At 47.5% G+C, this 17817-nt stretch overlaps 1 protein-coding gene across 14 annotated transcripts in view; it reads left to right on the plus strand.

Annotated features, from left to right (window-relative positions):
* LDLRAD4 (low density lipoprotein receptor class A domain containing 4) overlaps positions 1–17817 on the plus strand; it is a 418190-nt gene that overhangs the window by 149333 nt on the left and 251040 nt on the right. For 13 of the 14 annotated variants that reach the window (XM_039463614.2, XM_074383794.1, XM_074383797.1 and 10 more), the window contains one exon: positions 12584–12995. In XM_039463614.2, coding sequence (XP_039319548.1) covers positions 12956–12995 — 40 coding nt within the window. In that variant the 5' untranslated portion in view covers positions 12584–12955. Of the gene's footprint in view, positions 1–5813; positions 8404–12583; positions 12996–17817 lie in introns of those variants that run through there. The other variant, XM_010335603.3, reaches the window with a different exon arrangement.

Genomic DNA, 17817 nt, shown 5'->3' on the forward strand with positions numbered 1-17817 from the left:
CACCTTAATCTCAGGAAGCTCTGGTCTGGATCATTGGTTTCCCAGGGTGACCGTGTATCAGAATCACCTTTGGAGCTGACGAGACATTATAGACTCCTGCCCCAGCCCTCACGGATAGTGATTCAGTAGGTTTGGGGTGATTCTGCCACCCAGCCAGGTGTGGGGCCACTGCTCTAAAATGGTCATTCCTGTTGGCTGAAGGGCAGTTTGAGAAGGCCAGTCACCTGCTGGATGTGTGTCTGGAAGTCTGCAGCCACTTCGATTGCACAGTCCAGCTGCTGGAAGCCTCACCTCTAGGACTCCATCCCTGAGTAGACATATCATTCCCGAAGAGCACCCCAGGCCCTGGACCTGCTTGTCGGCGCCGTCTGCAGCTCCATGATGGGATGGAGATTTGCAGGAGTCTAGCCACCCAGCCTCCACTCCTTTCCTTTCCCGTTCCTATGGAAACAGATTGCGGGAACACTGGGCACGGTGCTATCTTTACCCGGTTTTTGGCGATCTGAGGTCTGTTTCCATGGGAACTAGAAGGGAAGGGAATGGTGGTGGAGCAGCTAGACTGCTTTTAGATTTTGATGGCAGCCTCTGTGTTCACTGTAAAACCTGCTTTGACTAAGTTTACCTCTAGGCCAGGGGTCCATGCAGCTCTGAATGCAGCCAAGACTCATCTGGAGGAGAGGCCTGTGAAAAATGAGGAGAAGAGGAGGTGTGAAAATATTCCTGAAAATTCCAATCATTCCCTTTTCCTCCAGGAAACCATTTTTAGGTGTTGGTATAAGTTATTTAAATATCATTTTTAGGTATTATTTCTTGTATGGTTTTATTGAACATAATAACATGTTTTTATTCAAAGGAAGTGAGATGAGTCATTTCGATAGGAGTGATTTCTCAGACGTGGGGAATCCCTGTGGCTCGGCAGTGCGAGTGAGTCACAGCTGGCTCTGTGTGTTGGGCTGAAAATGAGGGCCTGGTGGGTCAGGGCAGAGCAGAAGCCTAGTGAGATGGGGAGGCTTGGTTTGGTGGAGAGGACAAAGTAAAGCGGTGCTGACCTATGCAAGTAGTTGAAGATGCAAATGCTAAGTTCCAGCCTAAGCAGGTCCTGGCCTGAGTGAGCCCTCTGAATATTCAGTTATGGAATGGAGTTTTTTGGGGCGATCATGGCACTCTGCTCTTCCCTCCCTTCCCTTTGTACAGTCAGGGAACAGCATCCTCTTCTTCCCTCCCCTCTTTCATCCCGTCATCTCACAGTGTCCTGAGGATCTGGTAACTGCTGGGACTGTCACCCTGCAGGAAGCATACAGAAAAGGATAGAGCCTTAACTTTTCTGGAGGGCCTGTTAGTTGTAATGTGCATAGCTTTCATGCATTTTCTCATTTGATTGTCACCACTGCCTTATGGATATATTAGTGCCCTATTTTATAAAGGAGGAGACTGAGGATCAGGGAGTTCATGAAACGAGCCAGAGAAGAGCGGCTCGCAGAGTCAGCATCCTGCCCTGGGCTGTCTGACTTGGGCGCAGTGCCTCGGTGGAGTGGGCAGCTGTGCTGGGCCGGGCCCTGGGTCCTGCAGAGCCTCTGATGGCCTCGCCTGCACCTGGTGGGAGGCCTTCTCCTCCTTGTTTCCTCCCACCCACCAGCACCTTGCCCTTCAACGCTGGTCTTGTCCACTGGCATGTGAGTGTTTCCTGATTTCAAATGTATTTGTTATTATTTAGTTTTTATGTAAAAACAGAGTGTAGTACTGGTGATTGTTTGGGGTATTAGGGATATTTGGGAACACTGACCCAGAGTATCTTGGTGAAAGTGGCAATGGCTTACTTTCCCTGGAGGAGTGAAATCAAGTCCTCGTTCTTGCCTTTGAGGGAACCGTATTCACTTCATCTGAATCTGGAAGGGAGGGTGGGCATGAGATTGTTGTGTGTTGTGGGAAAGCTGCCCCTCCCTGCCTGTCCTCCTGGGCTCTGTGGGCCTCTGTCTGAAGAAATGTGCTGAGGTCTCCATGCAGAGTAGGGGCTGGAATAAGTCAGTTCCTATTTGTCAACTCCAATGGAGAAGGGAATAAACAAGGTCTAGATTCTGAGAGGGAAAAAGAAAAATCTGAAGAAGACACGACTTTCCATGCAGAGGAAGCCAGTGATCAGTCTGGTGCAGCCCACGGTGGCTTAGGTCATGAAAGGCCTCTCAGAGCCTGTGCAGCCCCATCAACAGCCGCCTCAGCTGCCAAGCGCAGCGGTTACGTTCTCTCCTGCCACCGGCGTCCTGTGGTTTTCTTCAGTGGACTTGCCTGGATCTAACAGTGGACATGTAAGACAGACAGATCCTTTCAGCATCAGGTATACACAGAGGCTTCCATGGGTGAGGACACAGCTCAGGATGAGACAGCTCCTGCAGCCACCCATCAGTGCCTCTGAAGCTCAGCAAAGGCAGCACACCCTTGGCCTCCAGCGCTGTTGGAGACTGTGCTATCACATATGGTTCCGGAGGGGCCAGTTCTGTCTTCCAGGAGGGCACGTGTCTTTACTGCTGCCTGGGCTGCCTGGTGGGACACATGGTACCTGTCTGTGGTGCTTTCCCCATGAATACCCCTTGCATGCTTTTCCTCTGTGAGAGCACATGCACAGTCCTTTGTTACCAAGGCAGTGGAAATTGGTCTAATGAACTCTTTCTGCTTGGCCAGAGGCTCCAGAACACAGCGGCAGGGTTTGTGGCCCCATTAGTTAGAGACCAGGCGGCCTCCCCTGGGTTCTTTGCCCTCTGTGACAGGTGCTTCTGGGAACAGATGTACTTTCACAGCCTGCCTTGCCTGGCCTTTTAGGAAGTTGGAAAGCTCTCTCGATGCTCCCTGCAGGTGCTTAGAGTCGGGACTGCCCATCAGAAGGCTCGGTGTGCCGGCCCTGTGGGTGGTGTTTGATGTTGTGTGTCACACTCTTGGGCCCCACTCACTGCTGGTGACGCAACTCCAGGGCCAACCTCAGACAGCACTGTTTTGCGTTCTGTCCTTCAGACATCTGCTGAAACACGCATCTTCTTGGATTTCTGTGCTTAAATGAAGTTGTTTCACCAGCACGAACTGACTGTGCTGCGCCACTTCTGTCTCCATGACTTGATCTGCTTTGCTGCTTGCATTCCAAGTCATTCTTGGAAAGGCTGGTCTAGAGGTTATCTTTAGCTCTTAGATGAGTGCTTGTGGCCTCTCCCAGGTGCTTGTACAACCCATGACTTTCCTAGGGTGGCACACGATCAATTGCAAAGTATTTCTTCTTCTGGTTCCCTTAAATGGGAGAAATAGCAGAGTGGTTGAACGGAAGTTTAATCTCTAAGAGGATATCAGATGGGCCTGTATCTGTTTCTTCTCTGTTGGTAATAGAAACCTCTTCCTCCCTCCCGAGGAAAGTGGGACTTACCCTACATTTTGTCATAATGGACATACTTAGGCCGTAAGGAGTCGTCATTCTGCCAGAATGCAAACTGCTAACCAGCCCCCGAGAGCTGTGTGGGCGTGACCCGCCATTGAGCCCACATTAAGTTGGATGGTGCAATAGGCAGAGCCTCGCAGGCCCACCCCAAGCAACATAGACTTTCTCCTGGAAATATCTAAGAAAAGTCTTACTAGGGCATTTCTGTCCACCAGCACGCACCTTGAACTGGATACTGAGCTGTGAAAAATTATATAAAGTGGATAGTTTTTCTTTGTCCTAAAGGAATATATGTTCCTCAGATAATGAATGTGAGTAAATGAGACAGAAGTGCTTCATGAAAGCTCAGCTGTTCCCTCTGTGTTTGATTTAAGAGGCACTTGTGAAGCTGGTCTAGAGCTTGGTGAACAAGGAATGCTTTAGGAGGCTTTGTGAATGCAGGCGACTGACATGGCACAGATCGTGGATTTCTGTAGGGAACATTGGCTGTTTTATCGCTCATCAGTTCGTCTGGGTTTTAAGGTGTAGTCTGTTCTGCTGCGCGTCCTGGTGTGGCCCCCATTAGAGACCAGGCAGCCTTCCTCTGGGTTCCCTGCACTCTGTGACAGCTGCTCCTGGGGACAGATGCATGTTCACAGCTTGCCTTGCCTGGCACAGGGGCACGAGAGTGCCACACTTGTCAGAAGGGTGGTTGGCTGTCCTCTCTGTGCCAAGTTTCATTCTTGGGGCCGTGTGGAAGCTTGAGAAGTGCATGTAAAGGACTAAAAGTCAGCACTTTAACAAGGAAACAAACCAGACAGGGAGGAGGATGGAAGAACCACAGACGGGACCCTGCATGATTATTTTCTGAGAAGGAGATATAAAAACTTGGTCAAATTTATTATTTTTCTTTCCATTGCTGCTTTTTAAATGTGATATTTCAATATGAAAACATGAAAAAAACAATCAAATATCAAGAGCCTGTATCTTTTTCCTTTTAAAGGCAAGTTTCTTTCTTGACATTTTTTTTTTCTCTTCTACTATTCTACCACATTTCATACCAAAAGCCTCACCCACACACTTTCTCTAATTTTGTATCCTTTCTCCTGTTTCTCTCTGTTGTTAATTTTAGCTGGCATGGAATGATTTGAGCTTTAATTTTTATCTATTGGGAACTTTTTTAAAACATCAAGACAAATCATCAGAGGAACTAGGAGGTAAATCCGACGTTGTAACCAGTTGGGTCAGATAAGAACTGGAAGAGGGTGGGCTGAGGCATATTAAAGATACACGATTTCATCGGCCGTCTGCCGGGGCAGGTTGAAGTAATTTGAGAGTGGTGGTAATTCCTCCAGCCCTCATTAGATCTAGTGTTTTGTTTGTGTTTTCTCATTATGTACTAGATGGCTCTATGAGGCCAGTGCCATCATTCCTTCCATTTTACAGCTGAGGAAACTGAAGCTCAGGGGCTTAAGAAATTGCGCAAGTCACACATAGCCTAGAATGAGGTGAACCCAAGGTGGCCAGAGCATGGACTTTTGTTCTCTGACCCCTTTGTATAAGGCTCTTGTTTGAGCATTTTTGAAACAGCGTGGGGCTGGGCACTGCCTGTGCAGCAAACTCCCAGCCACGATGTCCTCCATGGGGCGCCCCCAGGCCAGCAGCTACTTGTGTGTGGCACATGGATGCAGGACAGAGGCCATGGATTGAAAGGAGGTGACCCAGCTGAGGCTCAGCTAGAATTCTCTGCAGTACAACTAGCATTTATTGGGCACCTGCTATATTCTAGTCCCCATGGTCAGTGCCAAGGACAATCAGGAAGCGCTGTCTATAAACACCTGCAGAGGCAGACGAGACATGAGGATCTGGGCCCCATAGCCACAGGAGCTTGGTTTGTTTTGCTCACTGCTGTCTCCTCAGCTCCTAAAATAGTGCCTGCCAGAGTAATGACCCCACAAATAGCTGTTGAAATACTGAATGAAGAGATGTAGCTTTAGTGGCATCCTGCAGGCCAGAGATCAGGAAAGACCGTGGGCCGGCACAGGTGTCCCAGGGAAGCCTGCTGTGAGCTGACAGCAAGGAGTGGCTTGGCAAGGGGACGAAAATTGTTTCATACAAACAGCTTGTCGGTTCATATTCTTTTCTGCTCCCACCAAAGAATAAGACAGCTCCCCCTCCCTTCCTGTGCACACTTGTTAGCCTACAGCCTGACCCCCTTCTTGTTCGCCTGTCATGCCCATTTTAAGCTGATTTTATCTGAAGAAAGCTGGGGTGGGAAAGATCCCTGGGTGTGGAGCATCGCAGAACCTAGCTCCCGCCTGCCAGCCCCCTGCCCGCCAGCCGGAGCCCTCATGCCAGGTTGCAGTGGGAGCAGAACCTCTAGAGGGGTGGGGTTGGGTAGGGGGTATTTCTTCTGCTTGGCTGGTGGCCACAGTGGAGGTGTCCATGATGTGCTCAGACCAGGTGCCCTCTGAATGCATGTCTGCCCAGGGATCATCTGCCCCTGGGCCAAGCCCTGAGTCTTTCTCTTTCCCCTGTGCATGTGAGTGCTGCAGGCATGGTCTGGTTACAGCCTTGGAAAGTGGAGACCCTCCCAGTATTCCCTGATTCCAGCAAGCGGCTGGTGCACATGTGCATGGCTGTCTTCCTAGTGTCGCAGCCTCTCCCTCTTGAGCCAGTGTCTCCTGTGGTTTTTGTGCGTGGACAGTGGAACTGGAAGCTTGGGCTGGGATCGCGACACCTGGTTCCAGCCTTGGCCTGCATTCCTCCCACACTCACCTTCAACCTGCTCCCTCTCCCCGATCCTCTGGATCATCTCCTCCACACAGCACAGGGCTTAGATATATGACTCCTTGTGGCTTCCTCTGCTGCTAGATCATATGAGTTGATAATTATAGACTTACTAATGCATTAAGGACAGTTACTCTGTTTATTTTGAGGGGAACTCTTTCCAACTTGGTTTGAGTAGAGCCTCAGGATTGATCAAATGTGGGATTTGTCAAGGTGACATTTTAAAGAATGTTCTAATAATGACTGCTTTTCCTTTTTGTAGCCTGTGTGTGTCTTTGAATTAGATGTTTTGGATTTTGTACTTGTTTCCTGAATTGGTGATCTACAGCGAGGCACTACGGTACCCTGAACAAGTAATCAGAGCCCACTGAGCTACCCAGGGTGAGGATGGCTTGGAGGTTGTATTATAAAAGCTACACATTATTTTGCATCCCCACATCACAGAGATGAAAAGTACCATGGAAAATTTGTAACACTCAACTCAGTCTTCCCTGGCTATAGGCAGGCTGTTTCTCTGACTTGTTCTCAGACTCACATTTCTGTGTTGATCTTCTGTCCTTGTGCACTATGTCCCTTTCTTTTGTTTCTTTTTAGTTTTTTTTTTTTTTTTAAGAGACAGGGTCTTACTATGTTGCTCAGGTTGGAGTGCAGTGGTGCAATCACAGCTCACTGCAGCAGTTCTCCTGCCTCAGCCTCCCCATCATAAGTGTGCAGTGCCATACCCAGCTAATTTTTATATTTTTAGCAGAGATGGGGACTTGCTGTGTTGGCTAGGTGGGTCGCAAACACTTGGGCTCAAGCGATCCTCCTGCCACAGCCTTCCACAGTGCTAGAGATACAGGCGTGAGGCACTGTGCCTGCCCTCTTTGTCCTTTCTATGCCCATTTTCCCTCTCTCCCTTGGTCGGAGACATGGCCACAGGGGACTTATCTGGAACGGCAGGGACCTCCAGTTTCACCTCCTCATTTTATAAAGATGGGAGCTGGGGCCGGGGAGTCACCAAGGGAACCGGAAGTGAGATGGGTCCCCACCTGGGGCTCTCTGCCTCTGGCTGCCTGGAGGCAGAGGGTGTTTCATTTGTAGCACCTCCTTTTCTTTACTGTTAGGAGATCTTGAGACTGACTGGCTGTTGCCAAGGTCTGCACTATGTATGAGAGCACTCACATGGAGACATGTGGCTTCTCCCTTGGAGGGACACCTGGTACCAGCTCAACTCAGAAATAGCTTCTCAGGTGCCTTTTTCCAACTTTTTCTCACATCTCATGACAAGCCCTTTGCCACTTTGATCCTAAATGAACCGTAGGCTGAGATGGTACATAGGTGAGCTGTGCAGTACAGCCCTCAACATGTTCATTTTTATTTTTTTAAAATTTTGCGACAGAGCCCCAGTTTGCCAAGGTTTAGAACGACCTCTTTATTTTGCAGTGTTCCTTTCTTCCTGGAACATCTCTGGTGGGGAGTGGCCAGGGATCGGCGTCCACAGGCTGGGGCTCAGCCCTCAACGTCTGTGGGGCCTGGAGCGGTAGCTGTGGCTGTGGAGCTGTCACCTAGGTAACCGACATTCCGCCAGCGAAACAGTCTGTCCACAGTAGGAGGAAATAAAAAATGAAACTGCAGCGTCAATTCTTTATGCACTACAGTTTTTTGAATGTTACTTGATTTTGGAAAAAGGGCTGTTTCACTTCTCCATTGGAGTTTGGCCTCTGTGCTCAAGTGTAACCCTCATGTTTCCTGAACTCCATGTGTCTGTTTTTACAGTGTCTTTTAATGAAAGCTGTAATACAGACACATTCACTTTTTATTCCTGAATGACTCTGAGAAGGATTGCGTTTCGTATAAGTTTTTGTGAATAACTGGTAAGGCAGACAGATCCTGCAACTTACTTGATTAGGCTTGTGAGCATTCATGTTTTTAATGTTTTTAAAATATCCCTTCCCGTGGGGGTGTTTTTCCATTTGATGTACTCTATTTCCTTAGTAACTGTTGCTCTGTTATGGGAGGGACTTAATGACATTTTTTCAAGTGCAATATTGAATTAATTTATTTCCTGGTTAGTCCTGCCCATCTTCTCAGTATAAATAGAACCTCCGTGTGTGTGTGTGTGTGTGTGTGTTTGTGTGTGTGTGTGTGTGTGTGTGTGTGTGTGCGTGTGTTTGTGTAGAATGATGACCATGTGCTTGCTGTCTTGGGGGTGCTCTTGACTGTGACCTTGAGTCTGGGTAAGTTGCCTTTTCCTGTATTCCCCTCTCTCTCTATAGAGGGCACTTGGGTGTAGGGAGCTTCCTGGGCCTCAGGAGTAGCATGGGAAGCAGTGCCTTCAGGGCGAGTGGCCCAGAGTCAGCCTGCTCTCCTGCTGCCAGTGTTGGGCACAGTTCTTGAGCCTCTGTAGGCCAGTGCTTGCTCTCTCTCTGTAGCCTGAGGGCATTTAAGTCAATGACCTCTAAAGGCCTTTGCTAGATAGGACTTTCTGGGAAGTGTGAGTACAGCGGGATCATTATTGTAATCACCATCTCAACTCTTCTAGTGGGTTGGTGGGAAAACCGGACCAGAGGGTCCCAGCCAAGCAGGCTGAGGAGTAGCACCTTCACCTGGGAAATGCCCCTTGCCAGTTACAGCTGGAGCTGGGGGTGTGTAGGTGTTTGCTGAGCCTTCTCTGTGCTGGATATATTACTCAGGGAAGCTTCACACAAGTACCTTCCTTCACTCATGCGTTCGCTCAGGAAACATATTTACCGGGCACCTGCTGGGTGCCAACAGGAACTGGAGGGTCTGCTGGCCGCTGCCTTTGCCCTCATGGCACTTGTGGGAGAGACGGGCAGGTGTGACACAGTCAGGACACTGATGTGGAGTTGCAACTGCAAATGTGTTGGGAAGCCGACCAGGTGCTGTGGGTTGTGTAGCAGGGTCTGGACTTAGGCTGGGGGCTATCAAAGAAGCATCTCCAAGGAGGGTTGTTTGGGCTGAGACTGGAAGGCTGAGTGGCAACTCACGAGCAGGAGGCCCATGAGAGCAGAAGATTGGAGGGACGGCCCACAGGCAGTGTTTGTTCAGCTTCTCCAACTTTCACACTTCCACGTGTTTGTTCCACAGATTCCCAGCGTGGCCGTGCTGATTGCTGGTTGGGTTTAAAACTAAAAGCACATGTCTGGTGCAGAACAGGGCCTGCAGGCTTCTTCTGAGCATGCTGGCCCTCGGAGTTTTCTCTGTCCTGATTACCCACCCTGCCCTGCCTGTTGGTCACCTGACAGGCACTTATCGAGTGCTGCTGGGTTCTGGCCCCTTTGGAATGGTCACAGTCTTTCACTGAGCAGAACGAAGCCTGCACCTCTGCTGCATATTCCCAGAAAGGGTAGCTAATCTGTATTGCTAGCAGTGAGGAATAAGACTTTTTATAGCCTTTATAATTGTATTTTACCTTGAAAATTGCATTGGGGGAGACTCAGAGTGTATATAGGAATAGGCATGTATTCATTGATGTAACACAACTGTGTCTGTCCTGCTTTTGTTGGGAACCACACACATCATTGTCCTAAAAATCCTGGCCATGTTAACACTTAGACCTCATGGGAGCTATTACACATCTGTTCCCAGCCTCTCTTTTAGGAGTCGTAAGGTTAAGGATTGGTGGGGGTGAAGTTGGTTGTTTCCTCTATTTTGATCCACATTGGCCTCAGTCTTTCTCACAGCCATTTGACATGTGGGATGTATGATAACTTTATTTTTCTAATTACTTTTTTTTGACAAATAATAATTGCATATATGTGGGGTATCATGTAATGTTTTGGTATATGCATGCATGGTAGAAAGATTCAATTCAAATGAATTAATATATTCGTCACCTCACCAACATCATTTTTTTGTGGTAAGAATGTTAAAAATCTATTATTTTAGCAATTTTGAAGTATGTGATAAATTTTTATTAACTGTGGTCACCATGCAATGCAGAACATCACTAAAACTTATTCCTCCAATCCAACAGAAACTTGGGTACCTTTGATCAACATTTTTCTTTTCCCCATCCCTCTTCCACCTGCCTTTGGTAATCTCCTTTCTACCCTCCTTCTGTGAGATTGACTCTTTCAGATTCCACATAAGTGAGATCATGTAGTATTTGTCTTTCAGTTCCCGGCTTATTTCATTTGGCATAATGTCCTCCCATGTCATCCATGTTGTTGCAAATGACATAGTTTCCTTCTTTTTAAAGGTTGTATAGTACTCCATTGTGTATGTATAACACATTTTCTTTATGTGTTAATCCACTGAAGGACACTTAGCATGCTTCCATATCTTGGTTACTGTGAATAGTGCTGAAATGAACATGGGAGTATAGGTATATTTTTGACATACCTATTTCAATTCCCTTGGCTATAGGGAATTGAAATAGGTATGTCAAAATACCTTCCCTTCCGATTGTTGGATCATATGGTGGTTCTATTTTTAGTGTTTTGAGGAACCTCCAAACTGTTTTCCAAAGTGGCTGTACAAATCTCCATTCCCACCAGCAACTACACAGGTTACCTTTTCTCTGCGTCCTTGCCAATACTTCTCATCTTTTGTCTTTGATAATGGCCATTTAATGGGTGTGAGATGTTATCTCATTGTGGCTTTAATTTGCATTTCCCTGATGCTTAGAGATGTTGAGCATTTTTTAATATATCGGTTAGCCATTTATATATCTTCTTTCGAGAAATGTCTTTTCGGGTCATTGCCCATTTTAAAAATTTGGTTGTTTTCTTGCTACTGAGTTGTTTGAGTTACTTATATATTTTGGATATTAGGCTCTTATCAGATGTATGGTTTGCAAACACTTTCTCACAATCCATCGGTTGTCTCTTCATTCTGTTGATCATTTCCTTATGATAACAATGATTTTTTAAAAAGTGAGGTAGCATAACTTCTACAGTGAATCAAATAGACAAAAATCCCACGATAAAACAACAGCAAAAACCTCTCCACAGTTCAGTTTTCTTTCTGAGTTTAGAGAACGAGAACAAATAAAGTCTAGCATATTTGCACACCAAGTATTGTAGAAAAGGCCAGAGAAAAATCGAAGTTTTAGGGCAGGTGGACTTTTGTTTTCATCTGGCAGAGGAAATTCCATTTCCCAAAGTTCATGATGCTAGTGCAACTAGTTTTCTTCAGAAGTTCCCGTAGGACCTGCATGCTGGCCATTTTTAGGTGGAATGTTAGAATTCAGAAAAAAAAGTGTTTTCTCACATTTTCATACACTTCAAAGTCACCATTTACACAAATAATTTATTTTTTAATTAAAATTTTACCTATTCTTTAAACTTGAGAACTCCTACTGGAGTTAATAAGCTATACCTTGATAACTTAGAACGTTACTATAGATACATGAAGGTAATAGAATTGAATGTCTTAGTATCATTAAAGCACTTCATTAATTTATAAGGTACTCCTTATAATTAGTATTTATTAGCGATCTATTACCTTCTGTTTATATTTACAGCAACATGCAGTTAACAGAGGGCTCCTTTCTGTTATGTGGTCTGTTCTCTTAAGTTCTTTTTCTTTAGTTCAATTGTGAAAAAGAATAGCCAATTTCTAAAAATTGGTTATAAATTGATTAGGATGAAGTGATAATAGAAAAGAGGTCTCTTTTCCTAAATACTGGAGATTGATATTCAGGATTCTGTTTTAAAAGTCTGATTCTTTGGGCTTCTGACATTCTTCTTGTTAGTATTGCTTTCTGTTTAATCGAACGAACATTAAAAATCTGAAAAACACTTTGTAAAATGCTTTATTATTATGTAACATATGGAGCAGTTTATAGATTAAATTTGCATTTCCTTCCCATTCTCTTTAAAAAGTTAATGTAGGCATTTGTTTTCCTCCTTAAGTATCAATTTTTAGGCTAGGCAATGTGGCTCATGCCTATAATCCTAGCACTTTGGGAGGCTGAGCACTTTGGGAAGATTATATGAGGTCAGGAGTTTGAGGCCAGCCTGGCAGCTTAGTGAGACCCTGTCTCAAAATAAATAAATAAAATAATAAAGAGAATCACTTTTAAAAACTGCTTCATGCAAGTCCTGAATTTTCTTCCTGGAGTGCTGACCATAATAATGGCCATCTACCACAGACCTCAGTCTAAGGCCTTGGGAACCCAGCGTGGGAAATAGGTTTTTTCCCCAGGGTGTCTGTGAGGGCAGAATAACCCAGGAAGGACATTTGAACCTTGGGTCCAGCACAGCTGTGGCCTTGGGGGTGGGGGACAGATGGAGCTCCTCCCACCCTCACAGCCCCTGCAGGCGCCCCCATGCCCACAGTGGGGTCGTACAGGCAGCTCTGGCAACTTTTCCTTTCTGGCCTCTATAAGCCTGTGAATTGTAATGCTTCTGCCAGTCATCAGGAAAGTGACCTCTTGCTTTTCAATTTCAGAGGTGGAACACAGAGAGCCGCAGCTGGGACCACGAGCTCCCGTGTGCAGGTGCGACCCTACAGGATGCTGGCAGTGGCTTGGCCTGGGGCGCCTATTCTCTGAGGGCCTGAGGGCCAGCCCCTCCACCCGCGCCATGGCTTCTGCGCCCTGGCTGGACGGTTGACGGGAGCAGGGACCGCTGCCCAGGTGCCACACTCAGGTACTGCCGCCCGCGCCGGAGCCGGGCTGGTGGGCTGCGGATGCTCCCAGAGGCCGTCCCAGCCGCGCGATGGACTCGGACAGGCTAAGATGGAAGTGACCTGAGCCTCGCCTGGCGGCTTCCTCGACGGGACAGCGCAAGAGTCGCAGCAGGGGCTTGTCTGGGGAGCAGTATGCCGGAAGCTGGTTTTCAGGCCACAAATGCTTTCACAGGTGAGCATGCCCCAGGTAATCCGAGGCTTCACCTCCACTCTTGGCAGGCAATAAACTCCCAAACCATTGCACGTGGTGAACTTACCTTTGCAGTCAGGAACTGAAGGTCAGTGCAATCGAGGGCTCAGGCTGCTGTGGTGACTGATTTTGACAAAATAATAATGTGCTTTCCTTCTCTTCCAATAACAGTTTGGAAAAGTGTTTGACACTTTTTGCTTCTGTTTTTGTTGAATGATAGGATACACATAATATCCTGCAGTATTCACAGCGTCTTCCAAGTCTCTGTTCTCTAAGGAAATATGTCACTTGCTGAGTGAGGGCAGGGGAAGTATGGTTTGTTCTTTATAGAACTGGAAAGATTCTCCCAGGGAAAAGATTAACTGCCGATGTGTGCTTGATTTCTCCCCATCTTTAATTTCTCAGATTTATTTGTGTACTTGGGGCAACTGGGCAGAACTCACCTTGCAGTGAGCTGGGAGAAGCTGGACACCCCAGTGTGCTGGTGATTTGGCCCTGGCTGGCGGTGAGCGGGGAGGAGTGGGACATGCCAGTGTGCTGGTGATTTGGGCCTGGCCGACAGTTTGCATATTTTTCAGAGAACCACACGGTCTGGCTGATGCCCAGAGCCCTCACTCGAGACACAGGGGCTTTTGAATTTGGATCCTGGCTCTTTCTCTGATTCACATAACATCCCAGGAAGCCACTTAATCCTCTGGGCCTCTGTCTCCTCGTAGACAGACTGGGCTCTGTGACATTGAGGAACCTCATGAAATTCAGAGAGAACTTGTTTACATAAAAGATTTTGAGGGGTTTGCTTTTTATTTAAAAGAAAAGATGGTAGAAATAGTTACGAGAAGTGACCCTATTCTCTGGTTCCGTGAGTCCCAAAAGTTTGCAGCTTTTCAGATTTTATGGAGGGAGCAGATCAGGCTGTTTAGATGCCCAGAGAGAGGGGCAGGGTCTCAGGCTTAATTGGCATGGGCCTTCTCCTTGGATTAGATGTCAGCTCTGAGACAGCCTTGCACTTCTCCGCACTCCCTGTGGCTCTGGTGTGAAGGGAGATACTGCACGCCACTGTGGTGCTGCTCCAAGGAAGAACGAGGGGACAGTTCTTCGCATCCTCGCTGCTTCTGTGCGCACCTGCAGCCAACCTCCTGAGGCTGCTTGTACCATATCTATGACACGGGGTCTCAGTGACAGTGCCTTCCCCGAGTCGTGCAGGATGGGTCAGGGCCCATGCTGGTGAGCTTGGCAGCTGTGTAGATGCCTCCCTCTGGATTGTGGGGGCCTGGTTACTCTGTGGTCCATGTGGATGAGCCCCGCAGCTATGTAGAAGCCTTCCTCCCAGGTTCTGGGGTGCGGACCATGGCCCCTGTGGATGAGCTCGTCAGCTATATAGACAGGGTTGGGGAGCACGTGCAAAGCAAAGCTCTCTAGAACCATCTTTATACCTGCAGCCCAGCTGGCTGGAAACCCTGCCCTTTTGCATCCGTTACCCTGTATGCTTCAGCTGTTTCCGTCTCAGGAGCAACTCCTTCGTGGATACCTCCCCTCCGGAGGGGGCGGGGATGGGCAGCAGAAGCAACTGAGAAGTGGCTGGTTGTGTGCTCAGCCTCCTTGTCCCTCTTCCCCACACCCCCGGAGGCAGCTGGGGAGGAGCAGCACCTGGAGATGACATAAAGAAGCTCTTCAGAATAATTCTAGGAGGAAGAGGAAACAAGAAAAGAAAAGGAAATGTCATTGGACAAAAAGAGCCCGAGGAAGAGTGGCGCACTCTCTTAGACAGCTCTTCTGTCCATGGACCTGACTGCAGGGTGAAGGCCGTAGGTGTGGCCCGCAGAGGCCAGGGTTCTGGGGCTGTCTCCTCAACCTGCTGCACCTGATGCTGGTCCCCATGGCTCCCACTGAGGTAGCTACGCTGTCCTCACACTCTGGGGTGCTGGGGGTTCCTCTGCCCCAAGGGAAAGGGAAAGGCCAAACTGAGGCTCTGTTTAGAATACTCAGAATCCTGTGGTTCTGCCTGGAGGATTCTTGCAGGGAGGACAGTGCCTCTCACATTTTAAGCCAACGTACGTGGCAGCTGTTATCCCTAGGGCTGTCACCCCACCTTCCTCCCCACTTGTCACAGCCACCCACTTGTAGCTCTGCCCCACCTCACATTTTTGTTTTATTTGTAATTTACGAATAATAGTTATATATATTAGTAGGTTCTCGTGAGATGTTTTGATACATGTATATGTTGTGGAGTGAACAAGTCAGGCTAATCGGCTCAGCTCATCACTGCACATTTTATCATTTCTTTTTGCTGAGAATACTTTGGCTCCTCTCTTCCAGCTCACATTTATGAGTTTCCCAACAATCTGTTTCCTTATTTTGGCCTCTTCCCGGCTGTGCCAACCTGGCTGAGTAACAGGTGTGCCGGCGACAGTGGTGGAGTGATGGCCATGGCCACCGTTTTGGAGCCACAGTGTGCCAGGCACTGTGCTCCTGCCGTTTGTCCTTTGGTGGTCCTCACAGCAACTCCAAGGCCAATGCCATCACGCTGGCCTTGCTCCCCGAGGAGACACTTGGTGCAGGCGAGAACTGGCTGGTGCTGGTGGCCTGTCCAGGTTGTCTCGCAGTGTGGCCTCGGGCACACACGGGGTTCCCTGGGGAGCTTCCCCGCCACCTGGTCTCACCCTCAGAGACTGAGTTTTAGTTGGTCTTGGCATCACCTGACCTGCTAAATCAGGACCCTCATCCTCACAAGACCCCAGGTGCTCAGCTCATGTTAAAGTCTGGGAAGCGCTGGGAGCCGGCACTCAGCAGAGCAGGGTTTAGAGAGGCTAGCTAGAGTGCTCAAGGGGGTCACGTCTCAAAAAAAAAATCAACTGACTTGTGCTGTTTCTTCATCAGGGGAGATCGCAATCATGGGTCTGCCCATTCTCAAGAGACTGTCACATGTTGAATAGTGTTTACACTGCTGGGTGTGCAAGCACCTGCACGGTGGCAGTTTTAGCTTCCCCATCTCTCTCTAGGAAGTAACTAGCAGTGAGATAAGGAGACCTGAGTGCCTGGCCTTCTCTGGAGCCAAGTCCCTGTAGACTAGGCTTATCATTTTTATTCTTGGTCTCCCTTCCCATCTGTCTGCCCACATAGTTTGCAAGATTCCCCTTGATGTAGGATGAAGGGGCTGACACGCCCTGCCTCCCCGGGCAGCTGGGTGAAGCTTTAGCTTTAGAAGGAGGTGAACAGGAGCCTGGTGCCCAGCCCACGGCCTTAGTTGGGTTGCTGTTCTTATGACTTTGGATTTTGCTGATTCTCTGGGCTAATGGAAAGCAGTCTTGCCTTAGATAACCTAAATGGTGAAGGCATTGAGGCATCTTCCCTAGGCTTCAAATCTTGTTTTAGGGCCAGGCAAGTGTCACTGTGCAGTTCACCCTGTGTCCACTAAAAGAAATTTGTCACTTTATGTTTCAATTCTCTTGGAGGGTGGAGGCTGAGAATTCCTCTTTAAGAGGGTTTGGGCTGGCCCTCTGGCTGTGGAGGAGGGCTGGGAGACCTGCCATGAAGCTGCGTTTGTTTGGAGCATGTGAAAGTACCACGAGGGTGGTGGGAGCTTGGGAGGCCCCTGTCCCCGTGCCACGCTGACAAGCCTGTGGTGGAGTTCAAACTGACCTCTTGCCTCCTGGGTGAGTGTGGGTATACTCACATAGATGCGTATTGCACATTTAACTTCTTAATTATAATCTTAGGTGAATCCTTGCATACAAGAACTGATATGTTATTTTAAAGTTTCTCAGCATATACAATTTAGAAATGATTTTAGTCATTTAGATACTATTTTATATCAAAAATTAAATTTTTTCCTTTTACAAGTAACATCTGCTCATTATAAGCAAACTTGGAAAGCACAAGAGTCAAAAGAAGAGAAATAATTTTCCACATGCATCCTTGCCATGTGAATCTTTCTTCAGGTAACATTTTGGCATACATCCTTCCAGTCTTCTTGAGCAAATTTCTTCCTACAGAACTGTGTTCTAATGTATATTCAATATCGTAACCTGATCATTCCCATTTTATATTACATTATGAGCATTTCTCTTATAAATACGATTTTAAATTGCTGCATATTTTTATGTACATGTACTTGAATTTTAAAATTGTGTACCTATTGTTGGATAGTGCAGTTTTTGACAGTTCACCCTTATGAATAACGCTTTGATGAACACCTTTGTGCATAAAAGCTCTTCTGTATTTTTGATTATTTCCTTCAGATAAACTCCCCAAGGCGGAATTATTGGGCCCAAAGATGTGAATTCTGTTAAAGCTTGTAATTGAATTTCCAAAGGGATTGGTTTATCCTACCTTTTGAGGCTATGCTGAAACTGGTTTCCTTCTGTTGCCAGTCGCCTGTTCACAGTGACTGTGCTCAGAACTGAGTGTGTCCTCCATGGTTCAGCTGTGCGTGGAGCAGCCCTCACCTGCCTCACAGGGCATTTGTGAAGCTCTTTGCAGCATGAGGCTCTAAAGGCTGCCTGAGTGCCATGTGTTGTGTGGAGTACCCTCATGTTACCCTTGAGCACATAAAAACGCAGGTATCCTCAACTTACTGTTTTTGTGCTTCCAGGCCTTCTTTCTGCCTGGCTGTCATTCACTGAGGCAATGATATAGGTGAATGGACTCCCGAAAGATAAGACTGTATCTGTCCTAAAAACAAACCCCCAGTTCCTCTGAGCAGAGGGAAGCAGAGACACTTCTAGGTTGGGTCTGCCAGCCTCCATCCCAGGTGCCCTAATAGTGGGGGAGATTTCACCTGAGTTTTCTTGTGCTTTCAACTGAC

This window comes from Saimiri boliviensis, chromosome 13 (assembly GCF_048565385.1).
Source record: "Saimiri boliviensis isolate mSaiBol1 chromosome 13, mSaiBol1.pri, whole genome shotgun sequence".
In the NCBI taxonomy this organism is placed as follows: domain Eukaryota; kingdom Metazoa; phylum Chordata; class Mammalia; order Primates; family Cebidae; genus Saimiri; species Saimiri boliviensis.